The sequence below is a fragment of the Triticum dicoccoides genome, chromosome 4A, assembly GCF_002162155.2.
Source record: "Triticum dicoccoides isolate Atlit2015 ecotype Zavitan chromosome 4A, WEW_v2.0, whole genome shotgun sequence".
Taxonomy (NCBI): Eukaryota; Viridiplantae; Streptophyta; class Magnoliopsida; order Poales; family Poaceae; genus Triticum; species Triticum dicoccoides.
Window position 1 is genome coordinate 590,489,092 of NC_041386.1, and position 23,505 is coordinate 590,512,596.

At 46.8% G+C, this 23,505-nt stretch overlaps 1 protein-coding gene and 1 pseudogene across 1 annotated transcript; both read left to right on the forward strand.

Moving 5' to 3' along the window:
* The first annotated feature begins 2,421 nt into the window (after positions 1-2,421).
* LOC119289238 lies at positions 2,422-3,239 on the forward strand. Its single transcript, XM_037568602.1, has 2 exons — positions 2,422-2,562; positions 2,654-3,239. The coding sequence occupies exons 1-2, from the start codon at positions 2,435-2,437 to the stop codon at positions 2,943-2,945; spliced, it is 420 nt and encodes a 139-aa protein (XP_037424499.1). The 5' UTR covers positions 2,422-2,434; the 3' UTR covers positions 2,946-3,239.
* Positions 3,240-10,802: 7,563 nt separating this feature from the next.
* Positions 10,803-13,049, forward strand: LOC119283719 (annotated as a pseudogene).
* The last annotated feature ends 10,456 nt before the right edge of the window (positions 13,050-23,505 follow it).

Here is a 23,505-nt window from a genome sequence, read left to right on the forward strand (position 1 = left end):
GGATTTACGCTTCGCAAGTATGTAGAGGCGTCTCTTTCACCGATTGAGGACATTCTTCACCTCAACCTTACCTGAGAAATATGAGATCAACCGGTCGATCATATCCCTAACTTGCAAGAATACAAGAATTTTATGCCGAAGGATATATGTGCTCTCCAACTCTTTAAATTTGGCATTTTATGCTCTGCAGAATCACCAAAAGAAATACGCATGCATGAAACTTCTATGCTTGCTCTGCTTTATCAACACTCTTGTTGCTGCAGTTCTATTTCTATGTCTTGTATTTTTAACAATCAACATGCAACTATCGCTCTTTTGGACTGCATGTCTTCTCGCTGAAGTAAGAATCATGTCATACATAGACGTTAACTAATACGCTAGCTTGATTAGTGTGTATAATCCCGCCTCAAGAGGCGCCACTAGGTGGCGCCCCAACCACTAGTCCCTATCTAGGATAGGTAGGTTCTACCTACTTGTACTGTTCAGATGGATTATATGAGGGTTTTATTGTTCAATCGTAAATTTATGTTTGGCACAATAACACCTTTGGATCCTGATCCCGTACCCGATCGTAGAGTGCCTAAAGTCGCTTCCACCAACCAAATCTAAACTAGTATGGCCTCCTTTTCCTTGTGCTTATTGTAGTGTTGCTTTCGCCAAAATCTAAGCTATAAGTGTTAGGGAAACTCCAACGCAAACCTCCAAACTATTCCCGGTTGTCCGTTCGGGCCAAAACGGATGGATGGATCGGCCCAACGCGCGGCTGCATCCGCATTTTTTCCCGTTTGGTATACGTCCCGTCCCATTTCCGACACAAACATGAGCCCGGTTTGCATCCACATGGACGTGGAATGGACGGGCACGCGCTTGCTCGTCGCTTGTCTCAGGGACGCGTGGCGACCGTCCACCTACGACCACTGCCCAAAGTAAATGTGCTCACACTGCGGGCCCCGGTTGTTAGTCACACAATGCTTGGTCGTCGTCCTCCTTAAATTGGAAGCCATGGACCGGCCAGTCCACAGCTTCCACTTCCTAGCCGGCCTATCTCCTCTAGCCTGCACCGCCTGCCCCGCCAGCTTTTGAGATCGCGCCAACGGCGGCCGGGCATCGGTACAGGCCGTACATCCACGTCGACGTCTGCTAGCGCTACTGGGAGACGGCGACGCCATTGCCGTGGGGAGATGTCCACCTGCTGAACAACTGGCATCTCTCCGCCAACCATGTGCCCATCCCTCCAGTGCCCGTGAGCGGCGCGCCCGCCGCCTGGAGATGAACTGATGATGCGCCCGCCTGCCATCGGATCTGCTGGACGACGTTGTAGATGCGCCGCTGTGGGATATGTGGCTCCGCGACGAGCATGACCTGCGGCGGCAATCTTTTTTTGTCAGTCGTCCTCCGAGCCCGCGCCACCCGCGTCCTCCTCGTGCTGACAGCCCTCCCCAAATGCGGGGCCGTAGGCGTGTGCACGGCATCACGCCAATGCCTTCTCCGTCTCCGTCCCTGCCACCGACGCCGCCCATGACCGAGAGGAGGAGGCCCATCTCATGAGGCGTATCATGGAGGACTCCATGAACACGTGCGACGAGCGGTAACGGCATGGCCTAGAAACCACGCTGGCCCTCTCCGCGGCCGGCGATTTGGCCATCCCGGAGCTGGACCTCGACGTCAAGGAGGAGGTGCAGGAGGAGGTCTTGGAGGAGCCGCCCGTCGCCGCGTGGAACCCTCGTCTGGTGGGCCAGCGGTGGAGCTGCTCATGCACGGCGCCGGAGATGGCCGACTCGGTGGGTGTCGGCCCATGGTCAGCCACGCCGCCGCGGTCACCAGAGCAGGAGTAGGAGCCACGGGAGGAGGTAGTGCAGGCGCCGCCGGCGCCTCCAGTCTGCCAGGGGCCACCAGCCTACCTTTGGCAGCCACCTTCGTACGCCGATCTCACTCGAGACGATGACTAGGAGGAGTAAACAGCGGCCATGGGGGCATAGAAGACGAAGGCGGCCATGAAGCGGCCATTATCTTTTTTCTATGTTTTATTTTTTTTTATGTTTATGTGCTGAACTTGGGTAATGTGGACGTTTGAATGTTTAAATTTATGTTTTAAGTTATTTTTAATATGTTTTTGTTTTTTTGGTTTAAATTCAAGTCCGACGAGGCAGGCCGTTTGAGGTGCGGTTGGCCCGTTGAACGCACCGACCGCCGGAAGTACAACTGCAAGCGGACGAATGTGTCCGTTTTCCTGTCCCAAACAAACGAAAAGCGGATGAAAGAAATGTCCGTTTAGGATCGTGCGTTGGAGTTGCCCTTAGCTTGGGCTTGTGTCGCAATCACGAAAATCTAAACTTTACGCTCTGCCTCTGCTCTGCTCCTACCCCCTATAAATATATCTCATCTGATGCAGAAGTGAGCCTCTTCAACCAACCCAACAAACTAAAGCCCGACGATGGCCATCATCAAGCAGTCGCTCATTGTCCTAGTGCTGCTCATATGCGGAGCAGGCGGCTCCACCACACCGGCGCCGGCGCCGGAGCCGGCGCTGCTGACGCAGGATAATCTGTGTGTCGGCATAAGGTCAGTACCTACTTTTCTACAGTTCATTCATTTCAGAGAGGGCACGTGAAAAGTAAGTACTGACACAGGATAATCTGTGTGTCGCATAAAGCACTACCAACGAAGAGATGGTCTGCGTCGCCGACGGCGCACTGGCGTGCTTCGCCGAAAATGTAGTCACCGACGAGCTTACCTTCACGCCATGCTTCGTCACCGCCGCCGGCGAATGCTTGGCCAAGGATAAGGAGGAGCCCAGCAAGAACCACTGCATCGGCCTAGAGATCAGCGACCTGAAATGCCTTGGAGATAGCGCCTGGACCTGCTACAACAGCTTCACCGGGTACATCCCTCCCGCCTTCATCGCGTGCTTCCAAGGCAGAGCCCCCATGTGCACCCCACAGTGATCGTTGTCAGGATTTTCATTCCATCACCTACACCATGATCAACTGCTTGCTTGCCGACAATAAAAGGGTTTGTCTGTGTGTGTGTGTGTGTGATTTAGTATGTGGTAGTAGTAATATGGTATGGTTGTGCCATATTTCTCGGATTTTTGTTTTGATGATTGATGATGATTTCGCTGGAAAAAGAAAATAGAGTGAGAAGCATTGAGCCTTCCTTGTACTGATCTCATCAGAAGGAAGTTGGAAATGGAAAACAAAAGAATGGTTGGTTGTATAAGCACGGGATTGATTGATTGATTGCTGCGTGCTTTTATTCCATTCTCAACTTGTACTGTAGCGCATTAATTGATGTGCACTCCGTATTCCCTATGTTCCTAAATATTCACTCGGTCCCTAAATATAAGTATTTTTAGAGATTCCAATGCGGACTACACACGGAGCAAAATGAGTGAATCTATATTTTAAAATATGTCTATATATATCCGTATGTAGTTCGTATTGCAATCTCTAAAAAAACTTATATTTAGGAGTGGAGAGAGTAGGAGCATAAGACTTATATTTCAAATGTTCAAATATAGCGGTAGTTGTACTTAAATAAGTTCAAATATTACGCTCAAATATTATTGCCCTCTTTAACCGCCCATGAATGCTCGATCAGATTTTCCTTGGGTTGCTCATGAGTTGCTCAATGCCAGATACGTTGATGTCTTTTAACAAATTTTTTAAGTGTGGTCGGATTCTGATCAAGAAGATTGATAGGATCACCCACGTTCTCAAATTCAAGACTTACGGCAGCGACGTCATCCTCATCCTCGACGATCATGTTGTGCATAATCACACAACAGGCCTTCACCTCCCACAAGGTCTCTGCATCCCATTATTTAGTTGGTCCATGAACAACTGCAAAACGTGCCGGCAGGACTTCAAATGCCTTCTCAACATCCTTTCTAGCCGCTTCTTGTCTTTGGACAAAGGGAGCCTTTTTCTGGCCAACTGGGTTAGAGATGGTGTTGACAAAGGTAGCACACGGAGGGCAGATACTGTCAATCAGACAATAACCCATGTTGTACTCATGTCCATTGACAGTATAGTGGCAAAGAGGAGTTTTTCCTCCAATTAGCCTCACAAACAATGGTGATCGATGTAGAATATTGATGTCGTTGTGAGATCCGAGTATGCCAAAGAAAACATGACAAATCCAAAGTTCATGTAATGCAACAGCTTCAAGAATGATGGTGGACTTCTTAACATGGCCCTGATATTGCCCTTGTAGAACTTTTGGGCAGTTCTTTAATTTCCAATGCATGCAGTTAAGAGATCCGAGCAAATCTGGCCACCCACTTGCTTCCGATATTGCTAAGAGCCTCTCGGTGTCTGCGCCATTTGGTTCTCTCAGGTATAGAGGTCCAAACACCAAGACCACGACAGTTGCAAACCTGACCATTGCATCTCCGCATGTGCTCTCAGACATCAGTAGATACTCGTCCCACGAATCAGCGGTCGTGCCATATGCAAGCATCCGTGGTGCAGCCATGCGCTTCTGATAACCAGAAAATCCAATCCTTCCCACGGTGTCTTTCTTCAAGATGAAGTAGTCATCAAAGAACCGGACCCCATGGTACGATCGAAGAAAATTTTGTGCACCCGAAACCGGCGGCGGAAATTGTCAGCGAAGAGGGCATTGGGGGGCAAAGTATCCAGACATCAATGTCAAATGGTCGCACGCCCTATTGCGGTTGAGCACTCGATGATCCTTAATCAATCCCTTGAAATTGAGAACATGCTCTTCCGCACGCTCCTCTTCTCCAAGGACAGTCTGCATCATCGCCATCTCATCCGTGTAGCTCTTCTTGTCTGACAAGCCGTCTGACGACTCAACATAGTGCTCATATATGTACTATGTATCTGAATCCATTGCTTCAAAGAAGAAGGGACAAAAAAATTAGCTCAGCCAATTCAACGGACATTTGCCGGGCATGGTGAGCAGCGTAGGAGCGGATGGTACCTGAGTGGTGGTCGGAGGAAAGGCTCGTCCCGACAATAGAGAATAACCGGCTTGGATCCCGGGTGTACAGCTGGAGGTGACGGGCATGTCGGGTACCAGCAGGGGTGTGCAATGGTGGTGGAGTGACGGCAAAGGCAAGCGACAAAAAGGCAACGAGAGAAAATGGAAGGATGGAGGCGTGGTGTCTGAGAGGGATTTTTGATGGGCTAGGTGTCAGAGTCCTACGTGTCTGCTCTCCGAAAAAGTACGTCCGGACCGCTCGGCCGATCGATACATGCTCGTGTAGGGTGTCATAACACGTCTGGCAGACCGCACAATCCGGACGGTTTGAGGGTTCACTTTGGAGATACCCTAAAGAAGACGATCCGACTGTATGCGGGCGGTTTGAGTGTCCTTTTTGGAGATGCCCTAAAAAAGAACTGATTTCAGTCAATAAGCGGTTAAGATAATTCCAACATGTTACGCAACTTGCAATGTTTGAACAGGTTCTATGACTCGAAAACACAGATGCTGCGGCACCTATCAAGTTAAGTTGTAGTTTCCAGTTTAAGGAAAAACATCGGTAGGGCAAGTACGAAAACTATAAGGGAGCAACACAGACCTTGGCAAGAACATACATCCATGTTTCGATTCAACCGGAACTATTTGGGAACAATGATTTTTACACCCTCATCATTCTCGATGGGAACACAAAGAGAATATATCTCATTATGGTATAACTAACGAGCAAAAGATGAGTGTTATTAATCTATAATCTATACTTACTAATAAAAGCAATAGGTATTTTTAATCCGTTTTCTTATTTTATAGAAAACCCCCTAATGTTTTTGACATTAAATCCGCAATACATATTAAATGTTTTTTAAAATACTCATATCTTTTAAACCGTAACTCCAAATTTAACATGTTATATATGGAATTTGACTAGAAAAATATGTAGAATCTGAATATGATGTTATTTTTCCTGTTAACAATTTTAAAAATACTATTTAGGCTGTAATGTTAATCAACAATGCATTATCCGTCTTTTTTCATACTGGTACAAGTTCAGATTGTGGATGAACATCTCAGCAAAATCAGGATTGAACATGAAATTGAAGATAAATTTGCTAGAGACACCCAAAAAATAAGGATATGCATGACAAGAAATAAAAGAAGGACCCAATAAAGATGGGATGTCCGCTATAAAAGAAATAAAAGGGAAAATGCGGAGGAGGTCCGATAAAGATGAGATGTTGCGCTATTCTCCTATATATAAGAAGAAAAAAGAGAGGAGATGCATGAAAAAAAGGTAAAAAGGAGGCATGCATGACAAAAAATAAAATAAAAGACAAGTTTGATAAGATATAAATAGTGATGAAACAGAGACCAATACCTATGACATGTATGGCAAGAAATAGTGATGAAATAGGGGCGCAAGTACCTGCGTCCACACGAGACCATACAAAAAATGTTCTTTTCCAGACAAAAAAAAAATCTCCTTTTATGATTAAAAAATCATGTATCTTTTAACAACTCTTCATGTATTTAAGAAATATGCATGTGAAAAAAGTGTTCAAGAGTTACCCTAAGTTGGTGATTCTTGAACTTGACATGAATAAATGCATGATCTTACCCGTTTCTTTGTATGGATTAAATCTACATGCAAGCCATGTTGAAATAGAACACATGTAACATGTAGAATCTTAAACTGCGCTTTTATAGGTTAAGACCATCTTTGTTTGGGCCGTAGCTACAAGTTCTCAGATAATAGATTTTTTTTATAAATTAAGAGTGTGTGGTTTTTTTTCTCCCGTTGCAATGCACGGATCTTTTTGCTAGTCTAATAAAAAACCAACTAACCCATCTAATCTACTGAAAGGAAACAAGATCCAAGATTAAACTTGGGGTTCGAAGATCAAAGGGCTAGGCCGGCGTATGTCGATGAGGTTCTCTAGGGCAGGGATCGGAGGCTGCAGACAAGATCGGGATGAACTGATGGGCAAAACACAAGGAAATAGCCAGCAGCGGACCGAAGATGGCCGTGGGTGGTGTCAGTGTCCTTGTGCTTCCCGACTGGATCATACCAGCGCCATGCATGTGCACTGCATTGGCCAGCAGTGAAGAGGGCAAGACCACGATGGCAAATTAAGATCAAATGGAACGCACATAGCACATGCCATTGATACGAGTCAGGGGTATGAAGATGGATGCTTGGCACGTCACACGGCCGCGTCAGTCATGGATTGCTCAACTGGTTTGGGCAAAAAGGTTTCGCTCGCTCACTAGAGCAAAGGAACATGGAGGAGACTGAGGTCGACGGGTCCGGTCCGGTCCTTTTTATAGATAGATAGATAGATAGACGATGCAAGCTAGTCTTGGAATTTCGGTTCACACAAGAAACAGCCCCACGATGCATGGCTTGGCTAGCTTATTAATGGTTCACACAAGAAACAGCCCCACGATGGCTTGGCTTGGCTTGGCTACAAGAAACAGCACCACCAACAGCCAAAAGAAGCTGGTCCTTAGGCGCCATATTCTTTTGGAGATCCCGGAAATAATGAATGGTCCAACACTCCTATGTCGGAAACAGATATACACATATAAGGGAATCCATGATTTCCCACGCACGTACTCCCTACGTAAAAAAAATATAAGAGCGTAACGCAGTAAACAAAACACAAAAAATAAATTTCTTTACTGTAGGAGTATTATGCAAGGTTGGGAATAAATAAATCCCCAACACATAGCCAAGTCGTTTTTCCTTTCTGTAGCATAACAACACATATCTAGCAAAAAAATTGACTAGTAGAGGGTCTGCACTTGTAGCATAATGGAGATGGAAAGTTCAATTATACATGAAGTGATCCAATTGCAGAACATTTCAGAAAAACAAAATAAAATGGGAAAAATAGTTTATAGTTGCGATTGGTTTACAAGGAATCATATGTCTTGGGTGACCAGAGCTATAGTGCTCCTTAACTCCAGTGAGATATGCAGCCAAATACAATCAATAAGAAACTGATCTTGTGTTTCAGAAGAAGAAAAAAATTGGTCCTCCAAGTTGTAATCAACCATCCATAGCAAAATATTTGCTCTTAGACAAAAAGTTACACGTCATCACTAACTTGCGATCCGGTAGGCTGTTCGATCCAAATAGCAATGGCGTAGATTTTTAACCCGCAAAAAAAAAAAGCAATGGCATAGATTTTTAGTGACATGCCACCAGTAATGATATAGTGGTGACATACCAAATATGCCAATGCCACCACTATTAAAAAAATAGTGATGACGTGGATTGAAAATGAGGCGCCACCAACTAAATTTGTGGCTAGCCCTTTTTTCCCCTAGTGCATCACCTCACCCTCCTAAACAACCTCAAGGAGACGTTCGCCAACCTGCGCGAGTACCAGATTAACCTGAACCCGGAGAAGTACGTGTTCGGCGTGCCACCTGGCCAGCTCCGTGGCTTCCTCGTCTCAGAGCGTGGCATCGAGGCCAACCCCGAGAAGATTAAGGCGATCGAGCGCGTGCGCAAGCCAGCTTGACTGCGCGAAGCTCAGAAGTTCACCGATTGCATGGCCTCTCTCAGCCGGTTGGGCGAGAGGGCTTTGCCCTTGTACCAGCTGATGAAGAAGACGACCGCGTTCAACTGGACCCCGCAGGCGGACGAAGCCTTTCGTGACCTCAAGTGCATGCTCTCCATCGCACATGTCCTAGCCGCGCCGGCAGGGAAGGAGCCCATGCTAATGTACATTGCGGCCACCACCCGCGTGGTCAGCGTGGTGCTAGTGGTGGAGCGCCCGGAGGAGGCAAGGCGCAGCCGGTCTAGCGGCCCGTGTACTATGATACTATCTGAGCGAGATGCTCTCCCTCTCCAAGCAAAATTACCCCCACTACTAGAAGATATGCTACGGTGTGTATCTGGCCTCCAACAAGCTGAAGCAGTACTTCTAGGAGCACTCATCACCGTGGTGAGCATGGCTCCTCTCGGAGAGATCATCGGCCGCCGGGACGCCACTGGCCGGGTCACCATGTGGGCCATCGAGCTGGCTGCCCACACGATTTTCTACGAACCTCGCACGGCTGTCAAATCCCAGGCGCTGGCTGATTTCCTCGTCGACTGGCCTAAACCTTCCAACCCAGCCGGCTCCGGCCCGTGGAAGCCGCCATCCTGGCGGTGGTGGAGGCACCATCCTGCGCATAACCAATTCTCACTTTCCTCCTGAGCGGCGACCTTCTTCATGCGTGATGGGCTAATATGACACATTAGCTTAGAAGATGCTAACTGAACAGGCTGCGCGATCCGAGCTGTTCATTTTGCTTTTAGAGACCTCCAATATGTGCATGCTTGCAGCCACTCGATTCTCTTTAATTACTTTCATTCCTGGCGGGGTGCGGTGACATTTTGATAACTAATAAATGTGTACGTGCAATGCATGTTAATATGAAAGTTATATTAGGTAGGATACCAATTCACCTTATTGCATGTTTATATTTGATAGAAAATTAGTTACACATTAATTATGTGGTTAGCACAAACATTGATATTTTTATGATATTAATTGCATGTTAAACATGTTGAGTGGTTTGATGTTTAAGATTAATTGGATCTGCCCCTTTGGTCTTTTTATATTTTGATGATAAAAATGAAAATGATGATTGGTTTGATGCCAAAAATTGACATGTCAATATTCTACAATTTTGTCAACCTAACATATTTGATTCTGACAGTGATATCCTCAGCCTATCAGGGTTCAAGTCCTGGTGCATTTTTCGGTGATGCGCGTTCCGTGGGAGGAGACGTTCTCGTCAACTACGAGGCGCCTATGGTATCAAGATCATATGCCGACTCAGTCTCTCGGAGGTGCTCATAGGGATATGGTGTGCATATGTGCGTTCATAGGGATGAATATATGTACGTATATATATGAGCGTTGTGTTCAATTTATCATTTTTGGCAATTTTGTCAACCTAATATAAAGTTATCAACTTATGGCAAGTCTTGCAATTGCCAACACGTGCGAACCAACCTGTGGTTGGATGGTTAGAGGGACTGTGGTATCCCAGCCCACCATGGTTTAAGTCCTGGTGCTCGCATTTATTCCTGGATTTATTTCAGGATTTCCAGCGATGCGCATTCAGTGGGAGGAGATATTCCCGTCGACGACGAGGTCCCTTCGGTGACTTCGTAAATTTCAAGATGTTATGCCGGCTTAGTCTTTCGGAGGTGCTCATAGAGGTAGGGTGTGCGTGTATGCGTTCATAGGGATGAATGTATGCGCGTGTATATGAGCGCTTACGTTTGTACTATGTTCAAAAAAATAATTTGCCAACACGTTGGCTAGCCAAATTTTGGTTGTAAATCAATTACCCTGGGCGTATTTATGTCAACACACAAATGCAGATCGATGTGCTAAATAATCGCGTGATATTTTTGGCTTGCAGGTAAGCTCGTACACAGCTATCCTCTTTTTCAAATTAACCGAGAAAACCCCCCAAAAAACATCACGTTGATTTCACCCATTAATTTACAGCATGTATAAATACACACAAGATTGGTTGCTTACCACGATAGTTCGTTGAGACACATCGTTCCTAGCGCTCTTCTTCGATCAAATCAGGAGAGTGTGCCACAGCTGATCATATTGGTGGTACTACCAACCATGGTATGTGTAGGTTTCATCAGCTTAATATCTCAAAAGTATATATGCATGTGTAAATTTTGTTCCGATCAGCTGTGTATGTATACTCTTGATTGAAAACGGCAGAGGACTGCAGCACAACATGTCTCCTTCGTGCTGCTGCTGCTCCTTGTGTCAATGGCCGCAGTTAGATCGACCGCCGGAGTGCAGCAAGGACAATGGTACAGCGTCATGGATTTCCATGCAGCTGGGGACGGCGCGACGAGTGATGTCGAGGTAACAATTGGAACACCATAACCTTTATCTATGATTCTGAAATCGTTATCATGTATGTTGCCCATCAGATTCAGATAGTTAATCTTTTGCTTATTTGTGCGCTGGAAGGCGTTCGAGGAGACATGGAAAGTAGCCTGCAGCAGCCACAGCAGCGAGGTGATCATGTACGTACATCCCCGCAGGAAAGGAAAGACATTCTTGCTGAACCAGACGAGGTTCAACGGACCCTGCAAGTCGCCCATCACCGTACAGGTCGGTTGACTTGACGATCGGTCCACTCTGAATAGTCTATCTTTTAATTGTGTAGTACTCCCTTCATAAAGAAATATAAGAGCATACTGGAATTGAGGTTAGTGTTTGTGCAGCTGGAGGGCGACGTGGTGGCGCCAAACTCCTTCTATTTAAAGCCATCAGACGTCCTGACCTTCTATGGCGTCGACAACCTGACGGTGAATGGGAGCGGCCAGATAGACGGGCGAGGCGCCCAGTGGTGGGATTGCTGCAACCAAAAGGTAATTAAGCCCCAAATATATAGAGTATAGCTGTTGCTTCTTCAATATATATATTTATCTCCATATATTTGCAACAATCTGATCTGATATCTCTCTCGTATTGACAAAAATGCAATGACCGGCCAAGGGTATGTAAGCGTGCACTTACAGACACACAATACTTCCTCCCATTGTCCAACTAAAATAGAGATCCCTCTCATAGTCGCTGTCGTTCGCGCACTGCAACAATCTACGGGTGACCAACATACGCCTCAAGGACGGCGCCGAAAAGAACATGATCATGTACGAGTGCACGCAGGTGCAGGTGCACAACGTCTCCATCACGGCGCCGGGCGACAGCCCCAACACGGACGGGATCAATATGGGCTCCTCCAACCATGTAAACATCTCGTCTTGCTCTATGCACACCGGTATGTACGGATCGACAACCACCCTCCTTCCTTCAGATGGTACTAGTATATATTGCACTCTGTCTGGCCTCGAACGTAGGTATTTTGTGCATGCAGGTGATGATTGTGTGTCGATTCTATCAGGAACCACCAATGTTAACGTCACCAACACCACCTGCGGGCCTGGTCATGGCATCAGGTATACAAACAAACATACATACATACATACCACACCCATGCGTATATTGTACTCCCTCCGTCCTATAATGTAAAATATTTTTTGACGGTAGTATACATTGACCGTAAAAAAGTCTTATATTATAGGACGGAGAGGGAGTAGTATATTAATGCACGCACGTGCATGCTCATAACCTTCTCTAGTGAGTAGCATACGTTGACCTTTTTGTATTCTGTATCTACGTATGTAGTGTGGGAAGTCTTGGAGGTGTTGCTGACGGCCCAACGCTGGTGGAAAAAATTACAGTGTCCAACTGCAGCTTCTTCAATACCACGACCGGTGTGAGGATCAAATCGTGGCAGGTAACATGCATCTACTGATGGTAGGCAGGTAACATGCATCTACTGATGGTCGATCCGTTTCTGTACATGTATGACTTCTTTCTTCTATAATGCAAAGGCAGAGCTTCTATTGTTCACGTCAAAAAACAAGCATCTACTAGTACGTACATGGTTGTGCCTTGCATGTGTTTAAAGATATAGTTACTGACGGTGGCATGCATACACATGCATGTTCCATGTACATATCATAGGTTACCTGCAAACCATATATAGTAGGTATATATATCCCCTAATATATACATATGGTATGATTCAATGGATACAGGGATGGCAAGGCACTAGCAACCAGATTCCTTTTCATCAAACTCAGAATGACTGCCGTCCGGTTGCCTATCGATATCGACCAGTTCTATTGCTCCCAAGGAAACTGTCCACCACAGGTGAGGGATCCTGTCCGCACCACCACTTGATCAATGGTTGCCTTAAAGAAAGAAGGGAACAATTTCTGAAATTGAACGAAACCTTGTATATTGCTTTTGCCTTTGCAGGATGGTGGTGTGGCCATAACAGACGCTCGATTCATCGACATCCAGGGGACGTCCTCAGAACGAGAGGCCATCAAGATCATGTGCAGCAAGAGTGTGCCATGCCACGACATCTACCTCAAAAACGTCAACCTCTCTTGGGCCAACCACATTGCCCCGGCACAAGCTATTGTTCAGAATGCCCATGGAAGCGTCACGGGAACGGTGAAGCCACAAACACAGTTTGCTGGCAATTGATCACAAGTCGTTAATGGACATATACGTCATCAAAATGTAACATCTTAAATATAAGTAGATATCCACCATTACATTTGACACGGAAATATACAATATTTAATAAACTAATTAATCTAAGGAGTCCTGGAAAACACCTCATTGGACACATCAGAGTGGGCAAACTCGGTGTCGGCTGGAGCAGCTGGGGCCCAAGAGGCGACTGGTGTGGCAGTGACGATCTTGGCTTTCTCGTTGGCATAGAAGCGTGCGTGGCCGCATCTCATCCTACCCACCTTCTTCTATTGGGCAGGCCGATCAAGGGTGGCACAGGTTTTGCATGCCGCGCCTTGGATCGGGCCTTGTGACAGGCCGCGAGCGCCTCCTCCTCTCCTTTGCACGGGGGATGGGACCACGCGACCCCGAGACGGAAGTGACAACGCCTGATGAGATCAAGGAAAAGATCAATGAACTTGAGAAAGTCTCCAAACCATGTGCAAATACAATTGGTCCAGAGATTGATTTTTATTGGATGATGAGCAAAGATCTCGAAGCCAAGGTGAATAGTCTCTACAGTAAGATGGATACCCTCTTTGATTTTACCACCAAGCTCTTTGCAGAAACCAACCTTCTTACGAAGTTGGCCACCGAGCAATAACGAGGAATCTCTGTGATGTGTCATTTCAAATGTATCGGTCTCGCACGCAACGTGAAGAAGGCGGAGGAATCCAAGGAAGCTAAGGAGGAAGGAACCTCGGCCAGACCCAACACCCGGTCTAAGGGCTGTGGACTTTTCTTGGCCACGCATCGGCGTTGAAGATGCCCTAGGTTCTCTTTGCTGGTCCGGCCTGCCATGCGTGACAAATGCATGCATGCAAAGTCTGACAGCTGTGGACCTTTCTTGGCCACGCATCGCAGCAACAAGGACCAACGATACGTGCCTGCAGAGTTCAAGTTCACCCCTACCTCTTCTTCAGCCAACCAGTGACTTGAGACTTGACTTGCAAACACACTCATTTCAGATTTTTCAGGCATGCGCGGACTGACCAGACCACTTACGAGGAGAGCCACGTACCGGTTTGACACCGTGCGTGCAGTTTTGTGCCTAGATCGGACAAATTAAGCTACACCAACTCGAGTTGACGATGCACCTAGCTACTAGCTAGGTTGATGAATGGTGAACGTGAGCAGCGTCTGGTCCGGTGTGTGACGCAACAGCTGCGATTTGGGACTCGGCTAGCGGCCGCTGCATGCATGTCCTGTCACGATTTCACCAGCACACGATCCACGAGACTGCATGCGCCTGGCTTTGGACTTGAGCGAGCTCCAGATGACTTGGCTACGGCGGCCGGACGAGATTGCATGCGTTTTTGCATGCGTACGTATTTGGCTACGGGTCAAATCAAGTCGGCGTGACGCGACTCTTCATCTATTGCTCCTCTATAGTCCACTAGCTAGCTGTAGCTAGGCCTCACTACCTAAGTGCCTGACTTGCTTTGCTTAAAGTTTGACTGCTGCTTTGGTTCTACTCTTCATCTCACAGTTTGCACTACCCAGCTGGTAAGTACGTACTAGATTACCTAGCTAATCAGAACGAATTTTGCGTCATGATCAGTTAGGATTCACCAGAACTCGTCAAGAAGCAACCTATAGCTGCCGTCTCCCCTAAAAAGTTAAGGTTTCCTTGCCTCCTGTCGGCGCCGCCGTCAGTTCGTCTGTCTCCGGTGGCCTTAATTAGGGCCATAAGAGCAGAGTGGATCCCGGCCCTTGCCGTGAGAGGGGCTCCATTTTTAGATATTTCTTCAAGTTTTGTTAGGGTTTGTGTCATATTCAAAAAAACAGGACGACGGCGGCTCCCTGAAGATGAAATAAAATTCTCCCCGTCTAGTCCTCGTTTCGGTGGTGCTTGCAGCATCGTCGGTGGGTGTATGGAGGTGTGTCTCCGGAGGATACGTTCATAGTTGTCGGTTTGGATACGTTCATAGTTGCCGGTTCTCCCCCATTGACGTTGTTGCCCGTTCTGAGACCATCCACATTTGCACGTGCCTGCGGCACCGCCTAATAATTATTTTCTAAGTGGGAATAAAACGTCTTTGAAATGGGTTGAAAGTTGACGTGTGGTCTTAATATATTGTAGATACACCGTTTGTCAAATTTCATCGCATTTAGAGGTCGTTTGATATCCGAATTGTTAAACTATAGCGGCACTACATAGCTAGTGAGCAAGTACAGGGATTGATCACCGAAATACATATTCTGTTGCATAATTAGGCCCCTTGTATTTCTATGATTATTAAGTTTCGTGACCTGCTTGCAAGCTAATCGATCTTGTGGCATATCCTCTTGAACTCCGCAAGGTGGTCGTCGAAGAGGGCCACGTAGGCCTCCATGCTGCCGTCGCCCAGGGTGGACGGCACCAGGAACAGGCTGCCCTCCATGGGGTAGTACGTCGGCATGACGCGGAAGGGCCCGCCGCCGCCGAAATTCAGGCCGTGGAAGTTGATCCCCAGCCACGCGTCCACCTCCAGGTCCGGGCACAGCACCGCCTGCTCGCTGTTCGCCGTTGAGACCAGCCCCTCAGCCTCCACAACGCCGGAGGAGGCAAGGTCCACGAAGGACCGGAAGTAGGCGTCGTCCACGTCCGCCACGGCGCGGTAGACGAGCTCCGCCGCGTGGCCCACCGGCCGGGACATGAGGTCGCCGGCGTCCGTGCGCGGGAACGCCCACAGGACCACGTTGCCGAAGTAGTCGCGCGGCATGGGCGGGCGCATGCGCGTCCGGCCGTTCACGGAGATGCGGACCTTGGTCGTCACGTCGGCGCCCAGGCCGCGCGCCGCGGTGATCGCGCGCCAGAGGTGCGCCACCACGCTCTGGAACGTCGTGTAGCCGCGCCGCGATGGCGGGAGCCCCGACGAGGCCCGCGCCTTGAGCCGCGCCACGAAATCCTTGCTCAGGTGCATCATGTGCACCTTCACCTTGTCGTGCCCCGCCACGCCAAAGCCGATCTCCTCCTTCTCGTCCATCGTGTTTGGTGCCGGCGCCCTGTACTCCACCTCCCGATGCGGGAACTCCACGAGCGGCGGCTCGCGCGGCGCGAACCGGGTGCCGCGGTCGCAGACCGGGAGCGGCGACACCGGGAGCTGCCGCGTAGCGAGGCCCCACGCCGCCAGGAAGTTGGCCGTGGCCTGCCCGTCGGCGATCTGGTGGTGCCCCGCGAAGCCCACGGCCAGCGACCCACAGGAGAAGCGAGTCAGCTGCACCTGCACCAGCTCCACAGGGCCGTCGTCGATCCTCGGGTGCAGCCGCCTCACCTCAGGCGACGGCCCGGACGGCACGGACACCGCCATGGGCGCGTCCACCTTGGCCTCCACAAAGCGCGCCCCGGCGTCGTTCAGCAGCACCGACCGGCGCCCGTCGGGACCGTCGCCGATCTGCCCGGCCCACTCCTGGTACACGGCGAGCGCCTTGGCCAGGCCCAGCTCGACCTCGCTGTTGGGCGGGTTCGGCGGCCGGAACGCGAAGATGATGGCGACGTGCTCCCCGTACGTCACCTTGTCGAACACGGAAAGCGGCACCCACTGCGCACGCTCCGGCGCCTCGCCGTCCTCGTACAGCGGCTTGACGATCTTGGAGCTCTCGATCTTAACCTTCATGCTGGTGCTTACACTGTCAGCCTGTCGAGATCTCTGTTTGATTTTGCTTGCACCAATGTGCATGCATGCATGACGTACGTACTCTGATCTGAGTCCGAGTGAGGAGCGTACGTGCTTCACTCCTTTGAGTCCGTGTCACTGGCTAGCTGTAGTAGCTTACAACAGAGACGATATGCTATATATGGAAGCAAGGCCAGGCTATGTAGCCTCTTTTTTGCGGACAAAAATGTGAACGTAGAACGGAAAATTGAGACGCGTATGTATCCCGTACTTACGTAGAGACATTGCTTTTGAAGACATGATCGAACTGGCCCAGCTCGATCGTCTACGTACGTCTTCGGAGTTTCACATGTTGATCTGATTAAACGTCTGGCTAATTAGTTTAATTCGATATCTCAAGTCTCAACCATATATATACTGTATTTCGCGTGCGCCATTCTCTCATTAGTTAGTTAGCTTCTCGATCGGCGACTCTCGCCTGTTTGCTTACCGCAGCAGACAACGATAGAGTTTAGTGCAGGAAATTACGTACTTTACGTAAATTTCATCTGGTGCATGCCATTGTTAACTCTCGCCAGGTAGCTTAGTACATCTCGTTCGTGGGAACGGAGTGTCCGAGGTTGGCTAGCTTGTCTTGTCTGAAAGAGTGGCGGCGTTCCGGAGTTTTCCAGGGAAACAACGATGCGATGGTGCATTGCATGCATGCCGCTGCCAGACACACACACGATCTAAAAATCGAATTCTAGTGCTAGCTAGTGCAGCAAACTGTGAGAGCATGCATGCATGCATGCATGCATGGATTCGATACGGTTACGTAGTACTAGACTACTAGTACGTACGGCCGGAGCAGCAGTCAAATTTTAAGCAAACAAGTCAAGCATTGAGGCAGTGAGGAGTTGATCGAGGATATATATACTACTCCCTCCGTTCATAAATATTTGTCTTTCTAGACATTTCAACAAATAACTACATACGAAAAAAAAAATGAATCTACATTCTAAAATATGTCTACATACATCCGTATGTGGTAGTCATTTGAAATGTCTAGAAAGACAAATATTTAGAAACGGAGGGAGTATACAGGAACAAGAAGATGAAGAGTCGCGTCGCGCCGACTTGATTTGACCTGTAGCCAAATACGTTTCTGCCAAACATTTTCTATACTTCTATACTATTATTAAAAGAGCAAACATAAACTCCTCTAAAACCACACAACAAACTGTACACGAATTAATCAGGACCCTTCGATTAAATAAAGTTAAACACATCCTACTGTCCATATTACACCGATGGTTAGCTAACCAGATCAACGTCTCAGATCGAATGTTCTGCCAAGCAGACGCTATGGTCTGTGAATCGTACGCGCTCGGCAATCCTCGATCCCCACGGCCCACCCCGCCTAATTTGCGGAAAGCAATTAGTCCGTGATCTCCCTCACACGATCCCCTTAATTGTGGAAACAACCGGATATTTTCCTTCTTTCTCTCCACCTCTTTCTTCCAAAAAGAAAATTGCTCCCTTCCCTTGCCCGCTCACCTCTCCCCACGCCCCGTCGCCTGTAGGTTGTTTGCCGCCGCCCCACGCGACGCAGGAGGGGATCTCCCATGCTTCCGTCTTCTCTCATCCCCACGACAAGCGCGCGGCAGAGGGCGGAAATGGCGACCACCATCTCTCTCCTCTCCCTCGCCCCGCTCCGACTCACCCACAGCCGCATCAACCATCTCCGTGCCCGGTGGGGGCATGGGGAGTAGGCTGCTCTTGGTGCTCGACCGGGCGCTCACCGACGAGCAAGACTATCACGAGCGCGCCCAGGTGCAGCACAAGGGCATGGAGGCGGACGTCCTGCTGCTGCCTTGGTCTCCACCCCATCGTCGTTGTCTTTCCCCTTCCTCCTCTGGCCGACATCTTGTTGTTGTGTCCACCACGTCCGGTCTTCGTCCGGCCATCCAATCTCCTCCTTCCCTATGAGGTATGCATGAGCAGCTAGATAGGTTGTTTCTTTCTCATCCACCGCGGCATCAATTCTCTGTCTTGTTAAATCAAATCTATCAATTCCACTAGGGTATGGATGGGGCCTTCACACGATTTCTTGGCCAGATCACCCCCTGGGTGTATTGTCCATGGCAGGATCATGCATGTTGTTGTGCTCCTTGATTCCATTTTCTGGATGATATGTGTACGATTGGTGCGCTATCTTATCTTGTGTGGTTACAAATTCAGGTTCTTTTACAATGGATGATGTATGATAGCTTGGTGTTTTTTATTATGGTAATAATAATTAATTAGTACTATGCATCTGAATACCCTTGTGCATACAATTGTTGTATATTTGCAGAATTTGATAGATAGATTATAACTGCTGCTCTTTGTAGATTTTGTACGAAGGAGAGAAGTCGAACCATGGGGAAGATAAAGGCGGCCGCTAAGCCACCCCCTAGGAACCGGATGCACAAATGCGATACGGTCTTTTCCTGCCTATTCTGCAGTCATGGGAGCAGCGCTGAATGTCGGATGATAGTACCATCTTCACGTATTTTTACTGTTAGTTGGTTTATACTAGATGGTTATCTATCCATTCAACATTGTAACATGCCTTCATTTTTCTTCAATGATACAAATTAAGAACTTGATTGGTGAGGCTAATTGTCAAATCTGCCAGGAAAGCTTCAGCGCCACTGCAAAATGGTATGTCCAAATCATACATAAAACTGCATACTGTACCTCCTAACATGGAAGTAGATGCCGTACTGATTGGCTCTCATCTAGAAAATTCCACACCAGGCATCTCATTTGGCTTTGTTCCATCTCAACCTAATTGATTGCAACTCTGGGAACAGAGTATAGCTTATGTATAAATTTCGTACAACCATGTCCATTTCATATACTCTTGGTGGCTTAGTCATTCTAATCAACTATATTACTCCCTCCGTTCCAAATTTCTCATCGTGGTTTTACTCACCGTGGTTTGAACTAAAACCACGATGAGTAATTTGGAACGGAGGGAGTATAATACAGCATAACTGAGGTAGTAACTCATGCAGGGTTATATACGGATTCGGTTGCCATTAAATGATGTCTGTAAGATGGAAATCAATAAATAGCGTCCATGCCATTATCTCCCCATATACACTTGCACTGAACACCAAATATGGCTGCTACTTTGATTCAGAACGGGTCTTGCCTAATTCTCTTGATCAAAGCATTGTACTACACTGCTACCCTGCGTGAAAACAAAAACTTAGATTTTGTACATTTCCTTTGCTATTTCTCAGTTCTCAAAATCCTGGTTTTTGTTTGATTAACCGGTGAGGCAAAGCTTATGCTTCCATTTCAAAATCATAGTTTTTTTGTTTTCAAAATCATAGAAAATCCATGGCATCTCTCACAAAGTCACAATGCTTGTGTGTTCGATGATTTGAAACAAATAGAACACTTTTTGGTCACAGGAGCACCCCTCCGCCTATTGTTCTTAGCACAATCAAAAATAAGGCAAAGCGTTTGGGTCACTGCGGGTGCCAAAAAATTAGGGACAATAACATGAAAGAGTAACTTTTTGGTTATAAGTGTGTCTATTTTAACACAAACTCTGTTATCTTCTCAGTTAATCGATATGGCGAAGCTTATGCCTCCTTTTGAAAAAAAATAAAAATTAACTGTTAGAGATATTACCATAATGCTATTTGATTACTATTATGGATATGTGATCATTGACTCTTTGCCTTTTGTACATTTGATGATATATTTCAATTGCATTGCATAACTTTATTTTACGATAAATACCAAGGTGCAAATTCCTGGCTCCGCCACTGCCTGCATTCATGAAAATTTATGAATGGGACAATCTTTTGTTCTGGTGTATCAAATGTCTTTGAACATCCATGCATTGAGACTGAAATGAATGCAATGATAGTTGGCATTCACGCTTCAGGTATGAGATCAGCTCAATAATTTCCAATTAGGTATCTTTCTTTGAACAAAGGGGTGGATAGGAGAACACGGTTTGAACCCCTCTGTAGAATGAAATTTTTTCATGATACATAGTTCACAATTTTCATAACTTAAATACAAGTAGGTTCCAGTTGCGATTCCAATGTATAATCCGATTAGTTTTTACTCATGTTGCTTTGTCATCCTCTTTGCAAGCATGTGATTTGATTCCGCATATTTATTTGACATGTCCGGTTGTATTTGGTAACCTATATTTTAGTATATGTACATTTAATGTTGTGATTGTATCTCCATGAAGAATTGTCAATTTCACGTGACATATTATCTTGGAAATGTTATATATGTGTGAGGTTTGGCATGCTATTGGAAATTAAAATAAAGGGTCTTGAAATTGTGTCCTTCAGTTTTACCTTATTGATGTTTTGTTTTTAATGAACATTAGTCGAGATGTGCATAGAAGAAACATGAATGTTAGCATCTTGTTACAGCATAGTTACTTTATGGGATATGATTAAGTAACTAATGTAAGACATGAAAATACGCGTCTACTCTTGCAGTCTGTTTCCTTGTATAAAATTTAATGCAAAATTTAATGCTTCAACAAGTTCATATGCTAAATATCTTTTTTTATTACTTTGTGATATAATGTATGGACATATTATCTGTTGGTAACTATCGGGAACATCGTTTCATGTATGGCAGCAGGGAAGGATAAATTTGAAGCTTTGCAGATTGTATGCCTGGGTGAGAGTGAGGAGGATAGCTGACTCTACATTGTGTAAATTATTGTGTATCCAAAGAAGTAGGAAGGATGCATTCCATGCCCTTAATGCATGGGTGAGCGAGTTAGGAGGAAAACACATTGTACATTTTTGAATTTGTGGTGTATCGAGGTCCTGAAGTTCATGCAACTATTCTACGGTATTTTCGTTGGTAAATTTGTTTCTCACACATCTTGTTTGCCTCTTTAAATTGTTTGAAATAGCCTATGATATATTTGATCTTCACATTTTTAGCACTTTATTTACTCTTGATCGACCATCTTGACATTGTTTGATTGCATTCCTTTGAACCTTCTTGACCATCTTACATCTCATAATATATAAGACAATGTGCATATGATATAGTGAACAACTATTGTGATCCTTTATATGTTATCTAAATGCGGATTTTTGACAGTTCATGTATGTGCATGATGCTTGGATAGTGCGCACTAGGTAGGGCTTGCGTTTGGTACTGATTTAGTATACCCCATAGAAGTAAGATGAGATACACATTTTGTTGTATCAACAAAGGATAAATCATCAAGATGTCAGCTCAATGAGTACAAAAATCATTGCACATCATGCTTGTAGATATACGAGGACTGAAACTATGAGCTTAGAAATTAAAATTCTGAATTATACGTGCGTTGCACGTGCACGCTTACTAGTCACAGCAAGGTCTCCCCTCGCCGAGTCCCAAATCGCAGCTGTTGCGTCACACACCGGACCAGACGCTGCACACATGCGCATTGTCAACTCTGGTTGGTGTAGCTTTGTCCGAGCTGGGCACAAAACAGAATGCATGGTGTCAAAGAATTGGGGCCACGACCGCCACCTGTACGTATCCACTATGCACCACGTGCAGCTTACTCATGCGTCGTCTCGTCAGTGCGCGCATGCATGCCTGAAAATCTGAATCAAGTGTGTGTGCAGGTCAAGTCTCAAGTGACTGGTTCGCTGAAGAAGAGGCATGCATGGGTGGTGAACTTGGACTCTCGTACTACTCCCTCCATTCCAAATTACTCGTCGCAGAAATGAATGTATCTAGAACAGCGTTGGTCGTTGTTGCTGCGATGCATGCGTGGCCAAGAAAGGTCCACAGCCCTGAGACTTTGCATGCGCTTGTTTGACAGGCAAGGCAGGGCAGGCGGCTGGGGCGAGCAAAGGGCATCTCCACGTATCTGGACGTTTTTTACTGTCCAAAACGGCGTCGTAAATCTGGGAATTCACGCAAACCTAATGCAAATTTAGAGGAGGTTTGCGGGAGGATGGAGCGGGCACGTGGTGCGCCTCATGCCTCCGATCGTTATACTAGCTCTGTTGAACATTAACCCAACAGACACGTGGGACTCAGTTTGGAACTTAACCTGTCCAGCCAAGTTGCACGTGGGACTCTGTCGTGCTATTTTGACGAACAAACATTTGAAGATAAACCCGAGCCGCCCTGCGTGCAACTTGGCCCGAATACAACAAGACACCTACTATTTGAATGCAAGGCTGACGTGGAGGTTTGGAAGCTCCTTGGGATCGATGAGATCATCAAAAAGGCCTTGCTAGTCGACAAGGCAGGTGAAGTGACTTTGGAGCATCTGTTGTGCATTCCTGAGCAAGATGTCCAAGTGCTTGCTTGGGCTACCAAAGTTGAAAGAAACAGTGGCGACACCGATGACAGCCTGCTACTTGTGGTATGAGCACTGTAAGTTGACACACAGAGAAGGAACACGAAATGCTACTGAAATTAAGATGGCAGTGAGATGTTTGGCAGCTAACTATATTATCTCATACAGTCCTAAGGCCGAAGTGAGATCAGCCGCTTGGTTGAAACAAAGATATGACTACGTTAAGGTAAACATTGATGCAGGTTTTGATGTGGACACGCTCCAGGAACGGTTCATACGAGACCATCATGAAAAGTTCATTGCAGCTGCAAATAAAAAGATTGATTTTTGCTTTGACTCATTCACGACGAAGGCAGTTGCAGTGAGGTTTTGAATGAACCTGACACGTATAGTTGGATGCAGTAAGATCGAGGGGAAAATATCTGGTGCTACCGGCTCTTAGGTGCTACCGTGAAACGGGCATCCGAGAGCCATTGGATCTCATATCCGACGACAT

What these genes read in the sequence shown, in the direction of transcription:
- LOC119289238 (XM_037568602.1), top strand. Translation starts at nt 2,435, where the DNA reads ATGGCCATCATCAAGCAGTCGCTCATTGTCCTAGTGCTGCTCATATGC. An exon ending in AATCTGTGTGTCGGCATAAG is followed by an intron (nt 2,563 to 2,653) that starts GTCAGTACCTAC and finishes TGTCGCATAAAG; the next exon opens with CACTACCAACGAAGAGATGG.